Raw genomic sequence first — 19,693 nt, 5'->3', positions numbered from 1 at the left:
TTTTGATTTAAATGTGAAATGACATCCCAATTTTAAGGGTAAACTGTGCCCTTGAGAAACTTCATTGCCTCGCAAAATTACACATATGCATGCATGTGCACAGAACTTCTGTGGTATATGATGGAGTCCTAAATTGCTGTGTAAATTTTCTGTGAATGAAGAGATCAACCCACTTTATGGACAGTCTTACAGAGATTATAAATGTCATGAAATAGAGGTGATTGGAGGTCATTTCTAACACTGGTCTAAACTGCTGGCGATTTCATACAGGTTTGATAAAACTGTTGGAATATAATTTGTGCTTCAATCCCCAGTATAAGCTCTGAGCCTTTGTATCACATGATGATAGATTGTTCTGAAGGTTGTGAAAGTTCAAAATCACTTAAATAGCTGTCTTCCTTCTTTTCTTTTCGATTAAACCTCTCCTCAGATTTAGATCAATTTAAATAATCTTATACCATATTTTCTCAAATATAAGCTGCACCTTTCCCCCCAAAACTAGCCGGAGGGGACCAGCAGGCATTGGGGGAGTCCCTGTTCCCCCAAGCACTACCAGAAGTGACAAGAAATAACAGTCACAAGCTGGCAGAGTAGATTCAGACTAGACATCAGGAGGCGCGACTTCACAGTCAGGGTGGCTAGGATCTGGAACCAACTTGCAAGAGAAGTGGTGCTGGCTCCGACCCTGGGGGTCTTTAAGACGAGGTTAGACAAACACCTCACTGGGGTCGTTTTACTCCAGTACTTTTTCCTGCCATGGCAGGGGGTCGGACTTGATGATCTGCTCAGGTCCCTTCCGACCCGACCAGCTATGAAACTATGGAGTGAGCATTATAGATGAGGAAAAGGCATCCCCACAGGCCTGCAAATTTGCAAGAGCAGGGGAGGAGGGAGCAGAATTAATTGTCACATTAATGCTATCATGATCCACTACCCCACCCCCTTGCCACCACATTTCCAGACTTGTGGGGAGCTTTCCTCTCCTCCCACATGTTGAGTTGGGTGCTAGGATCCAACCCAGATTCAGTGCATAGTCCTGGGCTCAGCAGGCAGCCCCAGAGGTAGCACATGGGGTTAGTCCTGGTATGTGGCTCTGGAGCCAGCATGCAGTTTTGGACTCAGGGCCCAGTCCCAGCAACAGCACCCAAGGTCAGACCTAGAGAATGCAGCTCTGGAGCCAGCATGCAATTTTGGACTCAGTGCACAGTCCCAGGCTCTCACACAGCCCTGACAACAGCACGTGGGCTCAGACCCATTACGCAGCTCTAGAGCTGGTGTGCAGCTCCAGACCCAGTGTGTGGTCCCAGACTTCATGCTCTGGGTCTGATCTGGCACATGGCTCTGGAGCCAGTGTGCAGGGTTGGACTCAATACGTGGCTCTGGAACTGGGCAGGTCAGTCCATGGGCCCACCTGGTACACAGAGCTGGCACCACCCTTGGAAGCAGCCTGGGCTTCCCAGCTGTTGCCACTCGCTTACCTGAATCGAAGAGTTTTTCTTCTTTAGGCTCCCCTTCAAAACCAAGGTATGTACTGTACACACACCAGTATGCTATATGCAAGAAATATAGTAATATATTTGCCTTATAATCTCTATTCCACAGAGTTTCCAGAGGCAGCCCCTGTCCTTCTGCATGGAATAACCCAACAAGAGCCTGCAAGAAACAAGAACCCAAAAGCATCAGGAAGGACTGGAACTAATCAAGTTTCTCTTAAGAGACAATTCAGGTGAAGCTATCCAGAGCCTTTTTGGTTGCCCAAACTGTGGGAGATATCAGAGGACGGCTGCAGAGCAAGCTGGCTTGTCTGCAGCATGGATCTGCTTGCAATGGAAGCTCAAATAACCCATCCAGCTCCTCAGCTCTGATTTGAAACTATCTACAAACTTGCAGAGTTGAAAGCAACCTCAAAGGTCAGCTAGTTCAATCTCCTGCACAGATGCAGGATGTCCTGTTTCTAAACCATTCCAGATGGATGCCTATCTAGTCTCTTTTTTAAAATCTCCAAAGAGATACCACAACTTTTCCAAACTGTTTGTTCTATTTTTCTACTGGTCTTAGTTGGAAAATGTTTCCTGAGACATGATCTGATTCTGCTTTGCTACAGTTTAAACCCATTACTTCTCATCCTGCTATCACGTTCTATACAAGACCAAAATATCATAATACAGGCAACCCCCGCTTAGCGCTCTTAATTGGTTCCTGAAAAAACGAGGGTTAAGCGAAACAAAGTATCTGACAACCCAAGATGGCAACCACAAATGTTTTTAATGACCCAAGATGGTGACTGCGAGCGTTATAATGAAACTTGCTGAGCGCTAAGTGAAATCAGGTATCAATTTAAAATGAGAGTTATAGCAAAATAGCACTAAGTGAAACAGCATTAAGTGGGAGTTGCCTGCAGTGAAAAAAAATCTTTAATTTACCTCAAGTGTATAATAAAATCTTCCAAAGAATTCCACAGAAACATCTCTATTACTATCCAGAGCATCAATTATTAACTTCAGCAATAAACCCCAGAGATCCTCAAGAACTCTGAGAAGAAAAGAAGAAACAGTTGTAGAAACTTTGATCCCATCTCCTTGTCTGTTTAGTTTAACTGATAAAGGTGAAGCTGACCAATTCAAGCACAAATGAGATGTTCTGTTCCGATTCAAGCGTCTGAAACCTTATAAATAAATACAAGATACAGGGACAACCTCTAAGGAAAAAGGAAGTGTATTAACAGAGCACCAAGAAAGTCTAACAGAGATTTTTTAAGCAATTTAAAAAATATTGTAAGAATTTGGAATCATCAAATTGTAAGATCCTGAAATTATACAACCACAAGATCTTATTGCTTTTGCCTTCATCTACTCGTTACTGACTCTCCAGACAGCTAATTACTCCCATCTCCAAACTCTCCTTTTCTGGGGAAGGTCACTGAATGGCTCGTCACCCAACAGTTCTAGGCACACCTGGATGTCACTGGATTCCTGGACCCATGTCAGTCTGACTTTTGCCCTGGATACTGCACAGAGTTTGTAGCTTTGGTCAGTGATTTTTGCTTAGAGAGTGACAGAGGAAACAGTGCCCTGCTGATCTTGCTCAATCTTTCAATGACCTTTGATACAGCTGACCAATGCCTTTCACTTTAGGTGTTTGCCTATGCTGTTTCTGGGGACCCCTTCCCCCATGGTGAGCGGGTTTAGAACAGGGATGGGCAAAATACAGCTCGCAGGTCATAACCAGTCCACCAATTGATCCTATCTGGCTCGCTGGCCACTGCTGGGAGCCTGCAGAAGGAGGGCTGTGCCCCGCACCACTCTGCTCTGCCACAGTTGGGACCGGGCTGTGTACCACTAGCTGCAGTGCGCCACTAGGAAGTGAGTCCATGCCAGCTGCAGCTGCTCCCAACTTACCAAATTAGAAAAAATAGTGTGACTGACCAAATCCCCAAAAAATGCTTGTGAACCATATGTTGTGTTGAAAACCTGACCAGAAGAAGAAAATGTAATTCACACCTAACCCTCTCACCAGCACAGAAACACCTCAGGCAAGTCTGATGTACTTATGTGTAGTGTACTGCATAGGTAACTTTGTCTTGGAGAACCAGTGCCTTGTTTGATTTGTATCAATGCAAGGGAACCTGAAAAGAATGCAAATTCTGCCATGCATGTCCCACAAGGTTTATGCATTGTCAACACAGGGATTAAAAGAAGTGACAGATAGTGATTGATCATGTGAACAGAGGATACTGCTGCATCCCCAAGGCCTTTGGAATAAAGCATTTGAAAGGAAAGATGCACTGGAGTCAATATCTTTAAATAAATTTAAAGCTTTAAACTAAGTTTGTCGGAAGATGGGGATGCAGAGGTGCAGAAGGACACTTTGACGTCAAGCCAGGTGACACAAGGAGGAACAACCCAGGTAAGTGACATGGGCCCGGGCAAATTTGGGAACAAGAGGGCAGCACAAACACCCATAGGAAGTCTCAACTGCCTCTACACAAATGCTACAAGTATGGGGAATAAGCAGGAGGAACTCGCCCTCCTGCTAGCTAGCAAAAACCCAGACCTGGCTGGGCTTACACAAACCTGGTGGGATTCTACCCATGACTGGGCAGTAGACATCGAGGGCTAAAAGTTGTATAGACAGGATAGAGCAGGGGAAAAAGGGGGGGGGGGGGTAGCGCTCTATATTAAAGAGCAGTACACATCCTTGATGATCAGGATGGGTTCAGAAGAGGGGCAAACTGAGGCGCTCTGCTTTAGAATAAAAGGGGGTCGTGAGGAAAGGGACTTGATAGTGGGCATCTACTACAGACCGCCTCACCAGCAGGATGAGCTGGACCTCAGATTTTCAGGTCAACTCACGGAGGCTGTAAGGACAAGGGATGTGGTTGTCATGGGTGACCTAACCTCCCCAGACATCTGCTGGAAGGATCAGTCAGCCACGTCTGAATGCTCACATAGGTTCTCAGCCTTCATACAGGACCTCCACCTAACCCAGGAGGTACACAGTCCCACCAGAGGAAATGCCTTGCTGGACTTGGTCCTTGCCACAGGCAATGACCTGGTGAGGGATCTGTGGGTGCTCGACTACCTGGGCATTAGCGACCACCGTCTGCTAGAATTTACTATCCAGCGCAGGGTGGTGAAAGCAAGCAGTAAGGCAAAAGTCCTTGACTTCAGGAGGGCCAACTTCAACGAGCTAAAGAGATTAGTGAGAGAGACCTTGGGGACTCGGCGCCTCAATGAGATGGGAGTCCAGGACGGGTGGTTGTTACTTAAGGAGACAATCCTCTGAGCTCAGAGGGAGTCAGCCCCAACATGAACCAAAGGGGGCAAGAGTGCTAAAAAGCCTCCTTGGCTCAGTAAAGGCATCCAGGAGGGATGCATACAATGAGTGGAAGCAAAGGGCTATCATCAAAGAGGATTACACCTCCATTACTCATGATTGCAGGGAGGTGGTTATGAAGGCCAAGGCAGAGATGGAACTAGGGCTGGCAACTAGAATTACGGATAATAAAAAGCCCTTTTTCAAATACATAGGGAGTAAAGAGAAGGCACCAGGTAATGGGGGGCCCCTACAAGACAGGCTTGGCAATCTGGTGATTGCAGCAAAGGAAAAAGCTGATCTCTTCAACAAGCCCTTTGCCTCCATGTTTCTGAGCAGGGACCAGGACAACTCCCCCACTAGGATTACAGACAGGCTCAGAGGACACAATGCCATGCCTAGGGTCAGGGACGATCTAGTTAGGGAACTCTTGTAGGGGTTGGACATGTTTAAATCAGCAGGTCTGGATGTGCTTCATCCAAGAGTACTCAGGGAATTGGCGGGGGTCATAGCAGGGCCCCTGGCACAGCTGTATGAGCACTTGTGGTGCTCTGGCCAGGTCCTAGAGGACTGGAAAAGGGCCAGTGTGGTCCTCATTTACAAGGGGAGAAAGGAGAACCCAGGTAACTATAGGTCAGTTAGTCTTCACCTTGGTCCTTGGGAAGACCTTTGAGAAAATTATCAAGGAGGACATCTGTGGGGGCCCAGCATGGGAGGTAACGCTCAGGGGCAACCAACACAGGTTCACTGCAGGCAGATCCTGCCTGACTAACCTGGTTTTCCTTTTACAGCCAGGTCACAACATCCTTGGATGTGGGCGTTGAGGTGAATGTTGTCTACCTGGACTTCAAGAAGGCCTTTGACACTTTCTCACCCCATTCTCACAAAAAAACTAGGCGACTGTGGCACTGATGCCTAAACAGTCAGATGGGTGGCAAATTGGCTTGGTAGTCTCACCCAGAGAGTGGGGGTAGACAGGTCATTTTTGACCTGGAGGGATGTGGGCAGTGGAGTTCCCCAGGGCTCGATCCTGGGGCCTGTACTGTTCAACACCTTTATCAGCGATCTGGATGTGGGGGTGGAAAGCACGCTGTCCAAATTCGCTGATGACACAAAGATGTGGGGAGAAGTGGGCACACTGGAGGGGAGGGACAGGATCCAACTAGATCTAGACAGGTTACAGAGGTGGGCAGATGAGAATAGAATGGAATTCAATGCAGACAAGTACATGGTGCTGCGCATCTAGGAAGAAGGAACCTGCAACATACCTATAGGCTGGGGAACACCCTTCTCAATAACACAGTGGCTGAGAGGGATCTTGGAGTCATTGTTGACTCTAGGATGGACATGAGCCGCCAATGCGAGGAAGCAGTCAGTAAGGCTAACTGCACTTTGTTGTGTGTTTACAGAGGCATCACAAGCAGGTCCAGGAAGGTGATCCTTCCCCTCTACATGGCACTGGTCAGGCCGCAGTTGGTGTACTGCGTCCAGTTCTGGGCACCGCGCTTCAAGAGGAACGCAGCTAACCTTGAGAGGGTCCAGAGGAGGGCCACTCGCATGGTCAGGGGGCAGCAAGCCAGGCCCTATGAAGATAGACTAAAGGGCCTGAATCTATTCAGCCTCCACAAGAGAAGACTGAGAGGGGATCTGGCGGCCATCTATAAACTCACCAGGGGGGACCAGTAGAAAATAGGTGAGGCTCTGTTCCCCCAGGCACCACCTGGGATAACAAGGAATAATGGCTGCAGATTGATTGACAGCAGGTTCAGGCTTGATATCAGGAGGTATTACTTTACGGTTAGGGCTGCCAGGCTCTGGAACAGGCTCCCAAAGGGAGGTGGTGCTCTCCCCTACCTTGGGGGTCTTCAAGAGGAGGTTGGATAGATATTTGGCTGGGGTATTACGATCCCAACATTCATTCCTACCCAGGGCAGGGGGTTGGACTTGATGATCTGTTCAAGTCCCGTCCGACCCTAGAAACTATGAAACTATAAATAAGGTAGAAAAGCTGCTTACCTGTTCCTACAGCATCACAACATATCCCCAGTATCATACATGACATGGTCTTTCCAGGACCCCACAGTCCTTACCATGTTCCTCTATACAACAGTTGCAGACAGACACATCCTGTTGTGAACACGTCTTCTAATCCCTGCCTCTCTCTAAGAAGCTGGTATGATGGAGGTTTAATGCAGGCTGCATGATGAAACTGGGCCTTGTACCTAAGGGACCCAGACCTATTTGAACCCCTGTTTTCTCAAGAATGAAGGGAGTTTCACTGGGAAGTTTCTAACTGTGGCCCATGGGGAACAAAGCCATAGTAGCACGGAATTGGGAACAGAGGGAAAGATCTGGAAGGGAGGTGACTAGCATTTAAATGTTTTGGCCCCAAAATGCTCCCCCTTTATTTCCTAATTAGGCCCCTCTGTTACTAAGCATCTTACCAAAATGTATGGCCAGTATCATCAAGGATGAGTAATAACAGTGACATTCACTTATTAACAATTTAACATAACCTCTACCATTTAACTGTGGAATACAACATCATTGCTTATTCTAAAACCAGTTACCTCCCAAACCACAGTAATACTATAACCCTTGAGATTGGAGTAAAGTAACCTGATGACCAAGCGGTACAGTACCTATAGAGATTCTCCTTTACTAAAGAGTCATTCAGTATTATTAATCTGTCATCAAGATATTTCATTAGGGGGGAGACAGCCTAAAGGAGGAGAAGAAAGGGAAATAGTTACTCATAAAATAGAATGATAGATAACAACTGATAGTGTGATCTGATAATCATAATAGTTGCCAGTGACTGAAGAGGAAGTTAAAGTAATGAGAGGGGGAAACGGTTAATATGCTATTTAAATTGTTTAATTATTGAGAAAACTAAAACAGGAACCACGTTATAGTAAAATGACTTATTAACAATAAAAATAAAACTGCCTCATAACTTACCTCATCATTTTGTATAGAGTCTGGAGAAAGGCTTATGTGCTGTATGTACTTTTTAATGTCTCCTATCATCTATTTCACAAAACAAAAGAATACAATTTACATGGCCATATAAATACGTTCAGGTAAAAGTGCAGGAACTATTCAAGTCAAAATCAGTTATTTTTTGTCAATACTACCTTAGTCTCCAGAATCTCCCATAAGGACCGAAGCTTCATAAGGTCTGTGCATTTTGCAAACACACTGTATATTACACTTGAAGAGCTCACAGTCAAAAGATGAAATGAATGAAAGCAACAAGTAAAACATAATTATGAGGTCAGGAAGATAGGCCATGGCTTGCTAACTTCATCTCCCCCTCTTCTGTTAAAATCAACAAGTTTCACTTTATGTATCTGTAACTTCTGTCTGTTCCCACTTATGTTTCCCTGCCCATTTCTAATGCCAACGTGCTGTTTCAGCATGGGAAGGTAAATGCCTGTTTCTGCTCAGACTTGCACCTCTTCCCTAGGGACAAGTGTTCTTAGAAACCCACCTCTAGGAAGAATGCACCCTGGCAACAATTACACTATGTGGAGACGGATAGTCGTAGCTCCATCCTTCTGCTCCGCCTAGGAGACGAGAACTTTTTAAAAATCTTCCCTCTGGGAGGAAGCAGCCCTGAAACTCCTGCTCTATGGGCAAGGAGCAGTGCCACTTGGGTATGTTTGTACCACCTGGGTATAAGCTTGCGCAAAACAATGCAACACCAAGCAATCATGTATTTTATCTTGACTAGTATACTACCAATTGCTTGTGCTCTTATGCATGCACAATACCATACCTACTCCTGGACCTGCAAGCTTGCTTTATTTATGTACTTATCTCTGTCCTTATCAGTAAATCATTTTGCAAAACCGAAAAAACTGTACATAAATAAAGTAACAAGTACAGTGTATTTCATGCTTTCCTTCCCTAATTTAACATGTGGAAATTTCATGCTGGAGATGGAATATGAGTAACTCTAGCAGTTATCAAAAAAATACTAGCTTTTTGCACTAGTTCAATAATGTTGAAATTTAGAACAGTTGTGTATTTATATACTAACTATATATATAACTTAATACTAAATAGAAAGATGAGTTGATAAGTGGAAGAATTGCAAAGCCCCAGGAATACCTTGTCTGTCAAGTGGGCGATTGTATTTTTAGTCTGTCTCTGCAGATCTACGTCAATACCCTGCCACTGAACGTCAAGTGTCTTGGGAACTCGTTTGTGTCCTGGGCTACAGGATTCCACCACCACCGATTCCAGAGATTTCCAATCTAAATCCTTTAGGATATGCCCAATGAATTTCCGAACATGTTCAACATTATTCAAAATTGTGCAGAGCTAGGGAATGAAGAAAAGGTAATGGCTTATATTGAAGGCATGTTCCAAGTACTCTAAATATCTGGTGCAATGAAAGAATAGAAACATCCCAATGAGTGACACACAGTATTTTGATATGTACAACATAAGTATCCATTTGAAATATTATCAGATATCCTGCTAGAAGAGGAACTTACCTGCAAACTAAAAAAAGTGGCATGAGAAACTGATATCAGGTACAGGAGCCCAAAGAAGTGGCTACTGGTGAGGCCCCAGGATAAAAAAAAAAAAAATCAGGTAACAAATACAAATACTCTCTCCCAGTATGACAGGCAGGGGGAGAGTAATAGGGCTGCTATTAAAAGGATGCCCCTGGCCATTAATTTGAAGCTCTATTCTCTGTTCTAGTTTATGGTTGCTTAAAACCCATTCACTTTGAAGGCACTTTTATCTAAATCCTCTGGCAGCTGGAAAGTATCAGCTGTCTCTGTGTCTTTTTCCAAATCAACTGGACTCTTAGCTACTTCAAAATGTGAACAGAAGAGTCTCTACTGTTCTCTTGCACACCCCATTTCCTGGATTCTTCCCTTCCCTTGTCTAACTCCAATGTCTGCAGCAGCACACAGTAATGTAAAACCAACACACTCCTCGTCAGCTTCCAGGTTGCTACTCAGAAGCTTTTAGGCAGTTACAAAGCTGATGAGTTTGTCATATTCATTCTACTGCTACTAGTACTTGGGGAAGCTCTGAACTGAAACAAAGAAATTGAAGATAGCACCATACAAACTTAGGAAGATAACACCATATTACATATACTGAGTTCATATTTGGAAAGTTATATTAATAAGACAGAAAGTTATTTTTCTTTTCCAAGGGAAGCTTAATCTATGCAAAAATGCATCTCTCAGACTCTACCAACAAACAGGAAAGTGGAATGCTCAAGTTCTATGAAGACCTGAAACACCCTGCCATTTTTCAGTAATATTGTTATATCCAATGTACAGGGAACTGGACAAAAACAAGATGAACTATACATTCTGACTGATGAGAGGAAATTGGATAAGTGGTATTACTGAAACACAGCAGGATAATTAACAGGATTGGAATGCTATAATTACTGGTTATGACCACTTTAGGCTGGATAGGACAGAAAATGGGAGGGATCAGCATTCAGCATGAAAGCTCCATGTTATGGAGTTACTATTAACTCTAAACTTCATGCTCCAGACTGCATGTGGATCAATGTCCCCAAAAGATATTGATGGGTGTGCACTACAGACAACTAACCAAGCAGAAAACAGGAGAGTGGCAGATAATATTTGTAGCATCTAGAAACAGAAAACATGTTATCAGGAATTTGTATTTGGAGATGCATGCACTCCACAATAAAACATCACTCACTAAAATTTCTAAATGTTACACACCCAACATGACTAGTGACTACTGAGGACATCATTATAACTAGGGTTTCTCTTTGTATCATGACCCAATTACATTAAGAGTAAATAGAAACTAATCCCACCCAGTACTATAAGTGTATCAAAAGGGCTTTTTTTTTCTAATTTGAGAACAAAATCAAGTGGGAAAAAGGTTAAATAGAAAAATGTTAAGGCAAACTGGAGTTACTAAAGAAAAGTTAAATTGTCAAAAAAAATAAATAGCCAAAAATCCACAATTGGATAATCATGAAAGAGAAGGATTTCTCTTAAAAGACTATCCTATTCAAGAGGAGTAGGTAATACACATGAGCACATGTGCATACACATACACTCTTACTATATGTAAAAGAAACTAATTAAGGAAACTAAAGAAACCCAATAGAGAGACACTTGTAGAATTATGCTTTGTGATTTGACTTCCCCTTTAAAATAAAGTCAAACAGAATGTTTTGTTCAAATGCGCCACACCTCCCTGAACCATTAATTTCTAAGGTGTACCCTGCCCTACCTTCTGCCTAACTTTATTTTAAGCATGTTTAAGGATAAGATATTATTAAACTGCATAAACACTGGTGTGGAAAACACTGCTTCATTCTTTCATTTCATCACACCTCACGCACCTGCTCAGTCATAACTCCACTTTCTGAATGGTGGCTTTTATCAACTTTTCGTCTGATCAGTTCTGAGTATTGAATAGCTGCCCTGCTGATATCCTGTAATGAGGTGGAAAGAAGGAATCTATTAAAAAGATTCAATTAAACATTTATGAAACACAGCAGGAGTTTAATTTTCAGTGCTCTGTCTTTTAAAAAAGCTTGTATGAACTTGCCATTTGATTACTAGCACTACTTTAGATTCAGGAATTGCAACTGCTGTTTCAAGCTCCTCAGTGCACCAACAGAGAGGCAATCCATTATTTTTTAAAGGAGAAAAATAAAATGAAAGACAATGTAAAATTAGCCAGCAAGTTGAAGTGTCATTGAAAAGAGTCCCAGACAGCCACAAAAAAGTATGAAAACCATTTAGTGAACAAAGTGTGCATGGCAAATTTATTAAATGTTAACCATTAATACCTACATCCAGATTACTGTGGGTTACAATTTAAGTGGGGTTACTGAAAATTAACCCCACTCAGCACTGCCATGTGCTGAGCACCTTGTAGCAGACCACAAGCAATTTCTATTCACAGTAAGCACAAATGTAGAAGCTATTCATGGTCTCCTAAGAAAGTTTTAGTTCTCCAACAAGGTTATGTTTTTAAATAAAAAACAAAACAAAAGCAAAAAGAGTTAGAGAGTCTCATTCTTATTCACATTTCTCCTAATTTCAACTCCATTCAAGTAAGCAGGGTTATTTCTGTTTACACCCAGTGTGATACAAGAATCTTTGCACATATGCACCATAACAGCATATTGTGTTACACGATCACACAGTCCTGGGGAACAGCACATATGAGCATGCACTACCACTGTGAGATAGAGAATACCAAGCTACTGGACCTGCAGGTATGACAGTATGGCATTTATGATTTATAGCCTATTCAATTACTAATAGAAAAGAAGGGAAAATAATGGAAAAATATTTGCAGGTTTCCCCAAAAATCAGAGTTGCATCTAAGAGACAAAGATTTTTGTACGTGATACCTTCTACTGAACCAACTGCATGGTTGGGATAGACTTAGACAAGCTTTTGAAGACAAAAACGCATTGCATTTGGTTAGTCTAATAAAAGATTTCACCCACAGAAATTCTTGCATTTCCTGGACCATCACAGTTGCAACATAACTCTAACACTAGCACATCTAAGTTATTCACATGTACCAACAGACAGTTAAGAAAACTGATGAAGAAACTACCTTCCAAGTCACCTGACAAACGCGTTTGAAATCTTACTATTTTTACAAAAGATCAATGCTTTTGAGGGCCTTTTGAAATACAAAAATATTTTATGAACAATATCCAAACAACGGAAGGTCCAACACAATAGACCTTACTTTCATAGGGAAATACAGTACTTTTATGCAAAGTAACCAAGATCAGCTGGAAGATTCCCCTTATTAAGAGCATTTCAGTTCTTTAAACATGAATATAATATTTAATTTTCAAATTAACCCTAAATTCATTACACCGCCAAAAGTGAAGCTAGTAAAACAATTTTGCCATTTGTGTGTGGGGTTTCTCTGAAAGTCATTTTTCAGTGAAAAAATCTTATTTCATACATCACACCTTCTAACGAAAAAGCAACTGTAATAAGACATACTTGCACTTCGTAACTTACATCCACAAGTTGAGTTATAAAAGTAAAGGCTTCTGTGGCATCAGGCCAGGAAAGCTGGAGCCAAAGCTCTTTCATTAGCGAGAAACAGACTGTTACGTCAACTGCAGAGCTGCTGTACTTTGAAACCGAATCCACAGACTCCAGCTGCACAAAAGAAACAAGGCTTCAGCTGAGACTAAAGAACAGCTCCTGACCAATGTTAACGGGTTCTTGAGATGTTCTGTCCTCACAGATTTTACTCCACATGAACAAGTGATCACCACTTTCTTTTTGAACAGCAGTATGCAGTGGTCACTTCTGCGCCTTTTGTATCTTCCAGACCACAGCTGTCCAACATCCAAGGGGCAAGGAGCTGCACCACCCACAGGCCGCACTAGTGGGGGCCATATACTGCTTGGCCCCCACCTGGGCACCCTTCATACTAAGCTCCCCAGCTGTGTCTCCCCAGATGTATCATGCCTCCTAGGCATCCTGGATTGTGGGGTCCCCCAACACTGTGGGCTGCACTGCACTTCACTGCCCTGCCCCGTTGGAGCCTGGAGCCCCCAGCTGCTTCTGCAGCCAGAGCAATGGGGGAAATAGTAGCTAGGTGGAAGCCTGGGGGGGGGGGGACAAATTAACCCCATGTGGGTCACATACGGCCCACAGACTACCAGTCCGATAGCCCTGTTCCAGACTATTGTACCCCAGGGAATAAGAGAGAGAGAGCCACAACCACACCGCTCTTCCAAGTTTCTCAGAGGCAAAAACTGTGGGCTACATGGAGTTTTCTCCATGCTTTCCTGAGTCCCTGTGAAGAACTGACATCCTAAACAATGGTCTGGAACACACTCCTTTCCCAGGAAGATCAAGCATTAAGAACATAAGAAAATAAGTATTGCCATTTCCGGGGTCAGACCATAGGTCCCCCTACACCCGTGTCCTGTCTCTCTGGTGCAGGGAGTGGATGCTGAGGAGAGGGGTGTGGGTTACTGCCCCTTCCTCCTCTCCCACTGCCCTTTCCAGCATTCAGAGGTTTAAGAAGGTCTGATTCAGATGTGGTACCCCTTATCTAGTACGTTCAAGACCTACTGATGAGCCTTTCCCCTATGAATGTCCTTCACTGAGTGTCCATCAGTGACTAGTATGGTGAAGTTGGACAGCGGCCTGTTCTACTCCACATTCCGCTCCAAAAGCACAGGTCATTCATTTGGCCTTTTTCCTCCAATTAAAACAAACAAAAATAACACACACTATCCCGAGGACGCAGTTTTCTCCTTGGGAAGAAAAAAGCAAAAGAATAAACTGCATGTGACAAATCTTAAATGTTCAGCTTCCACTCCAAAGTCCTACAGGGATAATGGAGTTATTTGAATGGAAATGGGAAGACAACTGGCTAAATAATTTGTTGAGAATATTATTAATTGCAAGAATTTTAAAACACTCAATAATTATGTGCAGATATAACTAAATTATTCAATAAGTTTGTCTGAAGTGAAAGAAAAGCCACCTTTAAAAGAGATGAACAGCTTTGTTTTACAAACAAACAAACAAAATGGAAAAAACCCCAAGACAGAGATACAAGTTTTTGTTGTGTGTAATAGCAGAAGTCTAATGCAGCTCTAGTAACAAGAGATGCCTCAAGCTAGCTCCATGCTGCAGCTTTCGCCAACATAGGAGGTATCAGATTGAAGGAATGGCAGGGAAAAAGAAGGCACATTTACAAACACTGGAGTTGCAACCAAAGGCAACACAGAAACTGTTTACCTCTTCCCCAATACTGTTAATATTCCCTTTTTTCCCCTCTGAGGAAGCAAAAAACAATACTAAGTGAAATCAAGGGGTTGCAAAACAGTTGTCACTCAGGGAAAGAATAATTTTTCTCTGTAAAAAATATTTTCTAATTCAACAACAAGATCTAGAATGCAGGAATTTAGCCTGTACCTGGCAGTTCAGCCTGAATGACTATAAAGATTTCTTATGTGCTTAAAATCTATTTGCATTTGACTGCTTTTCTCTTTTAAAGAGAAGCACATGGCTAAGAAAAAGCAAAGGGAAAACTTAATCTTTGCATCCCAGACTATGCAGAGCTGGAAAAATGGTTACACTGATGGCTGCACAGAATAACTGTAATACCCAACAACATCATGCAAAACAGAGAAAAATGTAACTGAGTTTGAAGAAATGTACTGAGCTTGAAGAAACATTCTGTGATTTATTCAAGAGAGAAATTCTGCCATGTCTGAAACCACCAGTTAGTCAACGGAAGTATTGTAAGAGTCTGATTTCTCACCATTGCTGCCTGGCATATTTTGTTGTCATGAAAACTCACAATTCCAGAGCAGTTAATGGAAGGGACATAAAGCAAACTTTAGACTAGTTTGTAAATGGGTATCAGTCTTAAACCAGAAAAAAACCCCAAAAATACAAACACCAACAGGGTGAAAAACAGCACAGTCTATTGTTATTACTTATAACACTCACCTTGTCTTTTTGCACTGCCTTTTGTATTCTTTCACATGTTTTTTCATGTAATGTCCTCAACAACATATGGATTGGGATTTTGAACAACTCATGAAATCCTGATAGGGTCAAAGACTTATTGTCTCTATACAAAAAGATGAGAGAATGTTTCTAAAAGGTAATTCACCTGCACACTAATGTATGTTCTTTAAGATATGCAGTCCATATATGTATTCCAGTATTGGTATGTACATATCTAGTACACTTGCTGGAGAACTTTCTAGTGACCGGAGACAGCTGGGATGGAGCGTACACCCCGTCCAGCCCAGAATAAAGAGGATAGAGCCATCTTAACCGCACCCCACTTCCTACCACCCTTATTTCCTAGCATGCAAGGTCTCTATAAAGTAGGATGGATGCATAGAGGGTTGCTGGCTGCCTCTGGATCACATTGTTGCAAAAAAAGCTAACAACATACTAATATGAACAAACAGAAGCAATTCTTCCTCCGTTGAGTACCAGTGAGGCCTTGCCTACAGTACTATGTCCCATTTTGGGCACTGCACTTCAAGAAAGACATGGATGAACTGCAGAAAGTCCAAAAGGAGAGCAAAAGAAGTGATTACAGGGCCAGAAAACATGGCAAATTAGGAAAAGTTGAAAGAATGTGGACTATACAGTCTGGAAAAAAGTCAGAAGGTATATTTGATACAAATAGGTTTGTTATACAGTGGATGGTGATCAGTTGTTCTCTACATCCACTGAGGATAAGACAAGAATAATATCCTTAGATTTCTATGAGGGACATTTCTCCCAAGCATTCTAAAAATTTTATTCTGACAAAACTGCTAAGGCCCAACTGCTTGGCACAGTGTGGTCTGATTTACTATACAAATTACATCAAGATGAAGCAGGAACAGGATGGGAAACAGTTTCACTTACTTCAAAGGGAGACATTCTTGAAAACGTTTTATTTCATTCAAGGTGATATGAAGTTCAAATATGAGTTCTCCAATGTAAGGTTTCAGTTTGCAATCCTCCTGTTCCAGCTTCACATTTACTTCTTCCATAGCAACACTGACATCATCAGCTACCTGTTGTGAATTGAAAAAACAAAAAAAACAACCTCTCTCATTAAGAAATCCAAGCTCTGTTGGAAAAGGGTCAAGTACAATGAAAGGGATGTTTAACCAAATTGTTTAATTTATATCTTGAAAGTTTTTGTAGAAGAAACAGAAAATAAAAGAAAGACTATTGCAGGTTTTCCACATGATACTGCAAAGCTTAGCCAAGATTTACAGAAAGCAAAGCCAAATATACAACTATGGACATTGCTGAAGCTTGAAATTGTCTACCTTACTGTGTGGTGATTGCAAATTAATGCAAAATAAAATAAAAACTAACTCTGAAATGACACCCGAAGAAGAACTGCAGCTACATACACAATGCAGACATACATGTCACTCTTACCAATTTGTCTAGCTGCCAATAGGAAATAGGAAACAAGTCTACCTTCACAATACTACAAAAAAGTGGGAAAAACAGTTACTCCCTGCCAAAGAACTGTGAAAGGCCATTCTTAAACAAATTTAGTCCTTTCCCCCATATATTCACATATTTGGATACAATCATGTATTCTGTGAATTATAATATCTTATAAATCAACAACGTAAACATCTTTACAAAAATCCATAAAGTATAAGCTTTAGAAAGCTGCTCCCATTAGCCTGAGTGGCTTCATGATTAGACCTACAAATCTTCACACTATAATAAAAAAGATTGTATTTTTTAAATTAAATTTCCATCTATATATTTTTGACATCCTACCACTCTCTTATTTGAATACCTAGAAAGAACCTACATGGGCCATATTCATCTGTATCACTAAAGAAAAGGAATTCATAGCAGTTATAAAATAATTGAATACAGAACTGAGTGTGAAAGAGAAAAACTGCATCAGTGAAAAGGCAGAATTTTACTGACAGCTATCTGCCAAGGGTGTTTGCCAGTAGTACAATAAATGTGAAAATGAATCCCAAAGTGAAGTCATGCTAAAACACAACTACTGGAGAAGTAATTAAAAACATTTTATTTTATGCAATGTTCAGTATATTTAGACCAGGAGGTTCATACTGGTTAATCGACAAACCCTTCTACATTTCTGCTTAGTACTGATGTCCCCATATACCTAAACCAATCATTCAGCATTAGGCTATCATTATGTAATGCTAGTGACCAATACCGTAACTAGGGTGGAGAAAGTGGGCACCAGCCCTGGGTGCCAACTTGGAGGGGGCTCCCAGTATGGTTCCCTCTGCCCCAGGAGTCATTTTGACAGCAGGGGCAGCCCTGCAGAGCCTGGGCATAGCACCAGGCAGGCAAGAGCCATAACAGCAGCCATCCAAGCACAGAGAGCAGGGACAGGTGAGATGCTGCTCCCCCTCCCCTGCTCTCCCCTCTGCTCTCTAGTGGGCAGTATAATCTCACCCCCCCCCCAGCCCACCTCTGCGCCCAGCACTGACGTATCTTGCTAGACCTCTGCTACTGTCTTTTGAAGCTCTGAGACAAACACAGAGCATCTACCAAAAAATTAATTAGGTTTCTTCTCTACTTAATGACCTGGGAATGAAGAACACTGTGCTGCTATAGAAACTTCAGAAGGGGCAAAATGCTTAGCATCACCAAAACGGATTTAATTCCTGAATATTATGAGCTAAAGAAACAGACTCACAAACACATGCTGCAAGTGAAGGATTTAGGTTCTACCTGACAAACAGTTTATTATAGACACTTTGGCTCATTTGTAGATCTCTGTGAACTGCATCCACTAGTTTTATTAGGCTATGAAGGTGCTCAGTCTCACTCTGAAACAAACAAAGGTGTCAGTTACAGGTTTTTCTTTCAGTTGGCCCTGAAAATAAATTCAGTCCCCAATTCAAGTGTAAAAATAGCATTTCTCTACATTTGAGTGTAATAAAGTGCAATATATTCCAAAATGTAAAGACTGGTTACAAGAAATAAAGGCATTTACTAACCATGATCATGACATGTTATGAAGGGGCAGACTGTTACAAACCTTGAATTAGTTTAATTTTCCAATATACATCATCAGATTGTCAACCCCTAAATCTTACAAATAAGCATGTTTACATAGTTTCCAATATTAAATAATCGAGGTTTTAACAAAAAGAGAATTCTGCTTAGTTTTGATCATGCATCTTTAGTTAATTTATCCCTCACCAAAGATGAAACAAAATAACTTTACAAAAGACACTCACATATAAAATCCTAATTCACTTAAAATTATTCTGTACTTTTGTAACATTTTATGGGCAATGACTACAAAGAATCTCATCAATTTGCAAAGAATACAAAAAATTCACAGGGCAAGAGCCGCTGCAGAAAGTTCACTGAGAGACAAGGGGAAGCAGAGCCATGTTTCCCCAGTACACAAGGAGGGATGTGTGTCACGCTGTCTCTCTACCCAGGAACAGCAACTACACCTCACTGATGGTCCTGGAGGCATGGCATATCCCTGGTCTACTATATCCTTTCCCCAGTGCTGTTGCCAGGCAGCCTATATCTGTTCTGCTCCATCAATGGACCATGGCTTAACGTTACAGTACAAACCTACTGATTTAAGTTTCATAACATCCCTTGGAAGTAGAGAAGTAGAACATGAAAGGAGCTAACCAAGGTCAAGAAAGGAAGATCTTGCAAGGGTGGGGAACAGAATCCAAATACCCTGGCTTTCTGGCCAATGCTTTAGTCCCCAAAACATCCTCCCTCCTCTTGGCTTCAAGCAGGACTGAGGAAACAGTCAGAGACAAGAACTAAGACATTTTTAAAGTTCCAGTATTGTTTGTTTTTTTAATTCTATTTCTCACCTTTCTCTTGAGTCTTTCCTTGATCTGCATTTCCTCATACCATTCCAGCGTACCTTTCTGAAACAGGGTATAAAAGACCGGCTATAGATATTCTATAACCCCAAACTCAAAAAGAAGACCAAATACTACTTTCAGTTGCACTTTTTCAATCGTATGGATGTCAAAGGAGTTCTATTTGTGTAACCAAAAAAACAGAACGCAGCTCCTTAAGTAACTGTCACCGTATTTATGTCTGAAGAACTCACAGTACATGCCAACTAATTACAATTTCAGTAGATGATAGAGTTCTTCCTGAAGACAGGAAACTTCTCGTTTCCTTGTGGATAAATTTCCACAGCCCTAAGCAAAGTCTCTGATGGCAGTACAAGCTATTGTTAATTCTTGTCTGCTTAAGTTTAGGCCAGTGCTATTCACTGAGATTCTGAAGGTACTGAAAGATTTTCTTGTAGTAACCTGTCATTTGGAACTACATCCTTTCTGGTTGCAGGCTCCTGTTGACAGAGGGGTGTGCCAGTTGCCCATAAC

At 41.9% G+C, this 19,693-nt stretch overlaps 1 protein-coding gene across 1 annotated transcript in view; it reads right to left on the bottom strand.

The window, feature by feature from the left end:
* Positions 1-19,693, bottom strand: part of BAIAP3 (BAI1 associated protein 3) — a 71,643-nt gene that overhangs the window by 10,690 nt on the left and 41,260 nt on the right. Inside the window, exons 18-29 of the mRNA XM_059716777.1 lie at positions 19,169-19,225; positions 18,048-18,145; positions 16,752-16,803; positions 16,224-16,375; positions 15,303-15,426; positions 12,840-12,983; positions 11,183-11,275; positions 8,932-9,144; positions 7,777-7,845; positions 7,458-7,537; positions 2,424-2,532; positions 1,582-1,653 (exon numbers count right to left, since the gene is read on the bottom strand). Coding sequence (XP_059572760.1) covers positions 1,582-1,653; positions 2,424-2,532; positions 7,458-7,537; positions 7,777-7,845; positions 8,932-9,144; positions 11,183-11,275; positions 12,840-12,983; positions 15,303-15,426; positions 16,224-16,375; positions 16,752-16,803; positions 18,048-18,145; positions 19,169-19,225 — 1,263 coding nt within the window. The remainder of the gene's footprint in view (positions 1-1,581; positions 1,654-2,423; positions 2,533-7,457; positions 7,538-7,776; positions 7,846-8,931; positions 9,145-11,182; positions 11,276-12,839; positions 12,984-15,302; positions 15,427-16,223; positions 16,376-16,751; positions 16,804-18,047; positions 18,146-19,168; positions 19,226-19,693) is intronic.

This window comes from Alligator mississippiensis, chromosome 13 (genome assembly GCF_030867095.1).
Source record: "Alligator mississippiensis isolate rAllMis1 chromosome 13, rAllMis1, whole genome shotgun sequence".
NCBI classification, from domain to species: Eukaryota; Metazoa; Chordata; order Crocodylia; family Alligatoridae; genus Alligator; species Alligator mississippiensis.
This window is presented reverse-complemented; position numbering and strand designations above follow the sequence as displayed.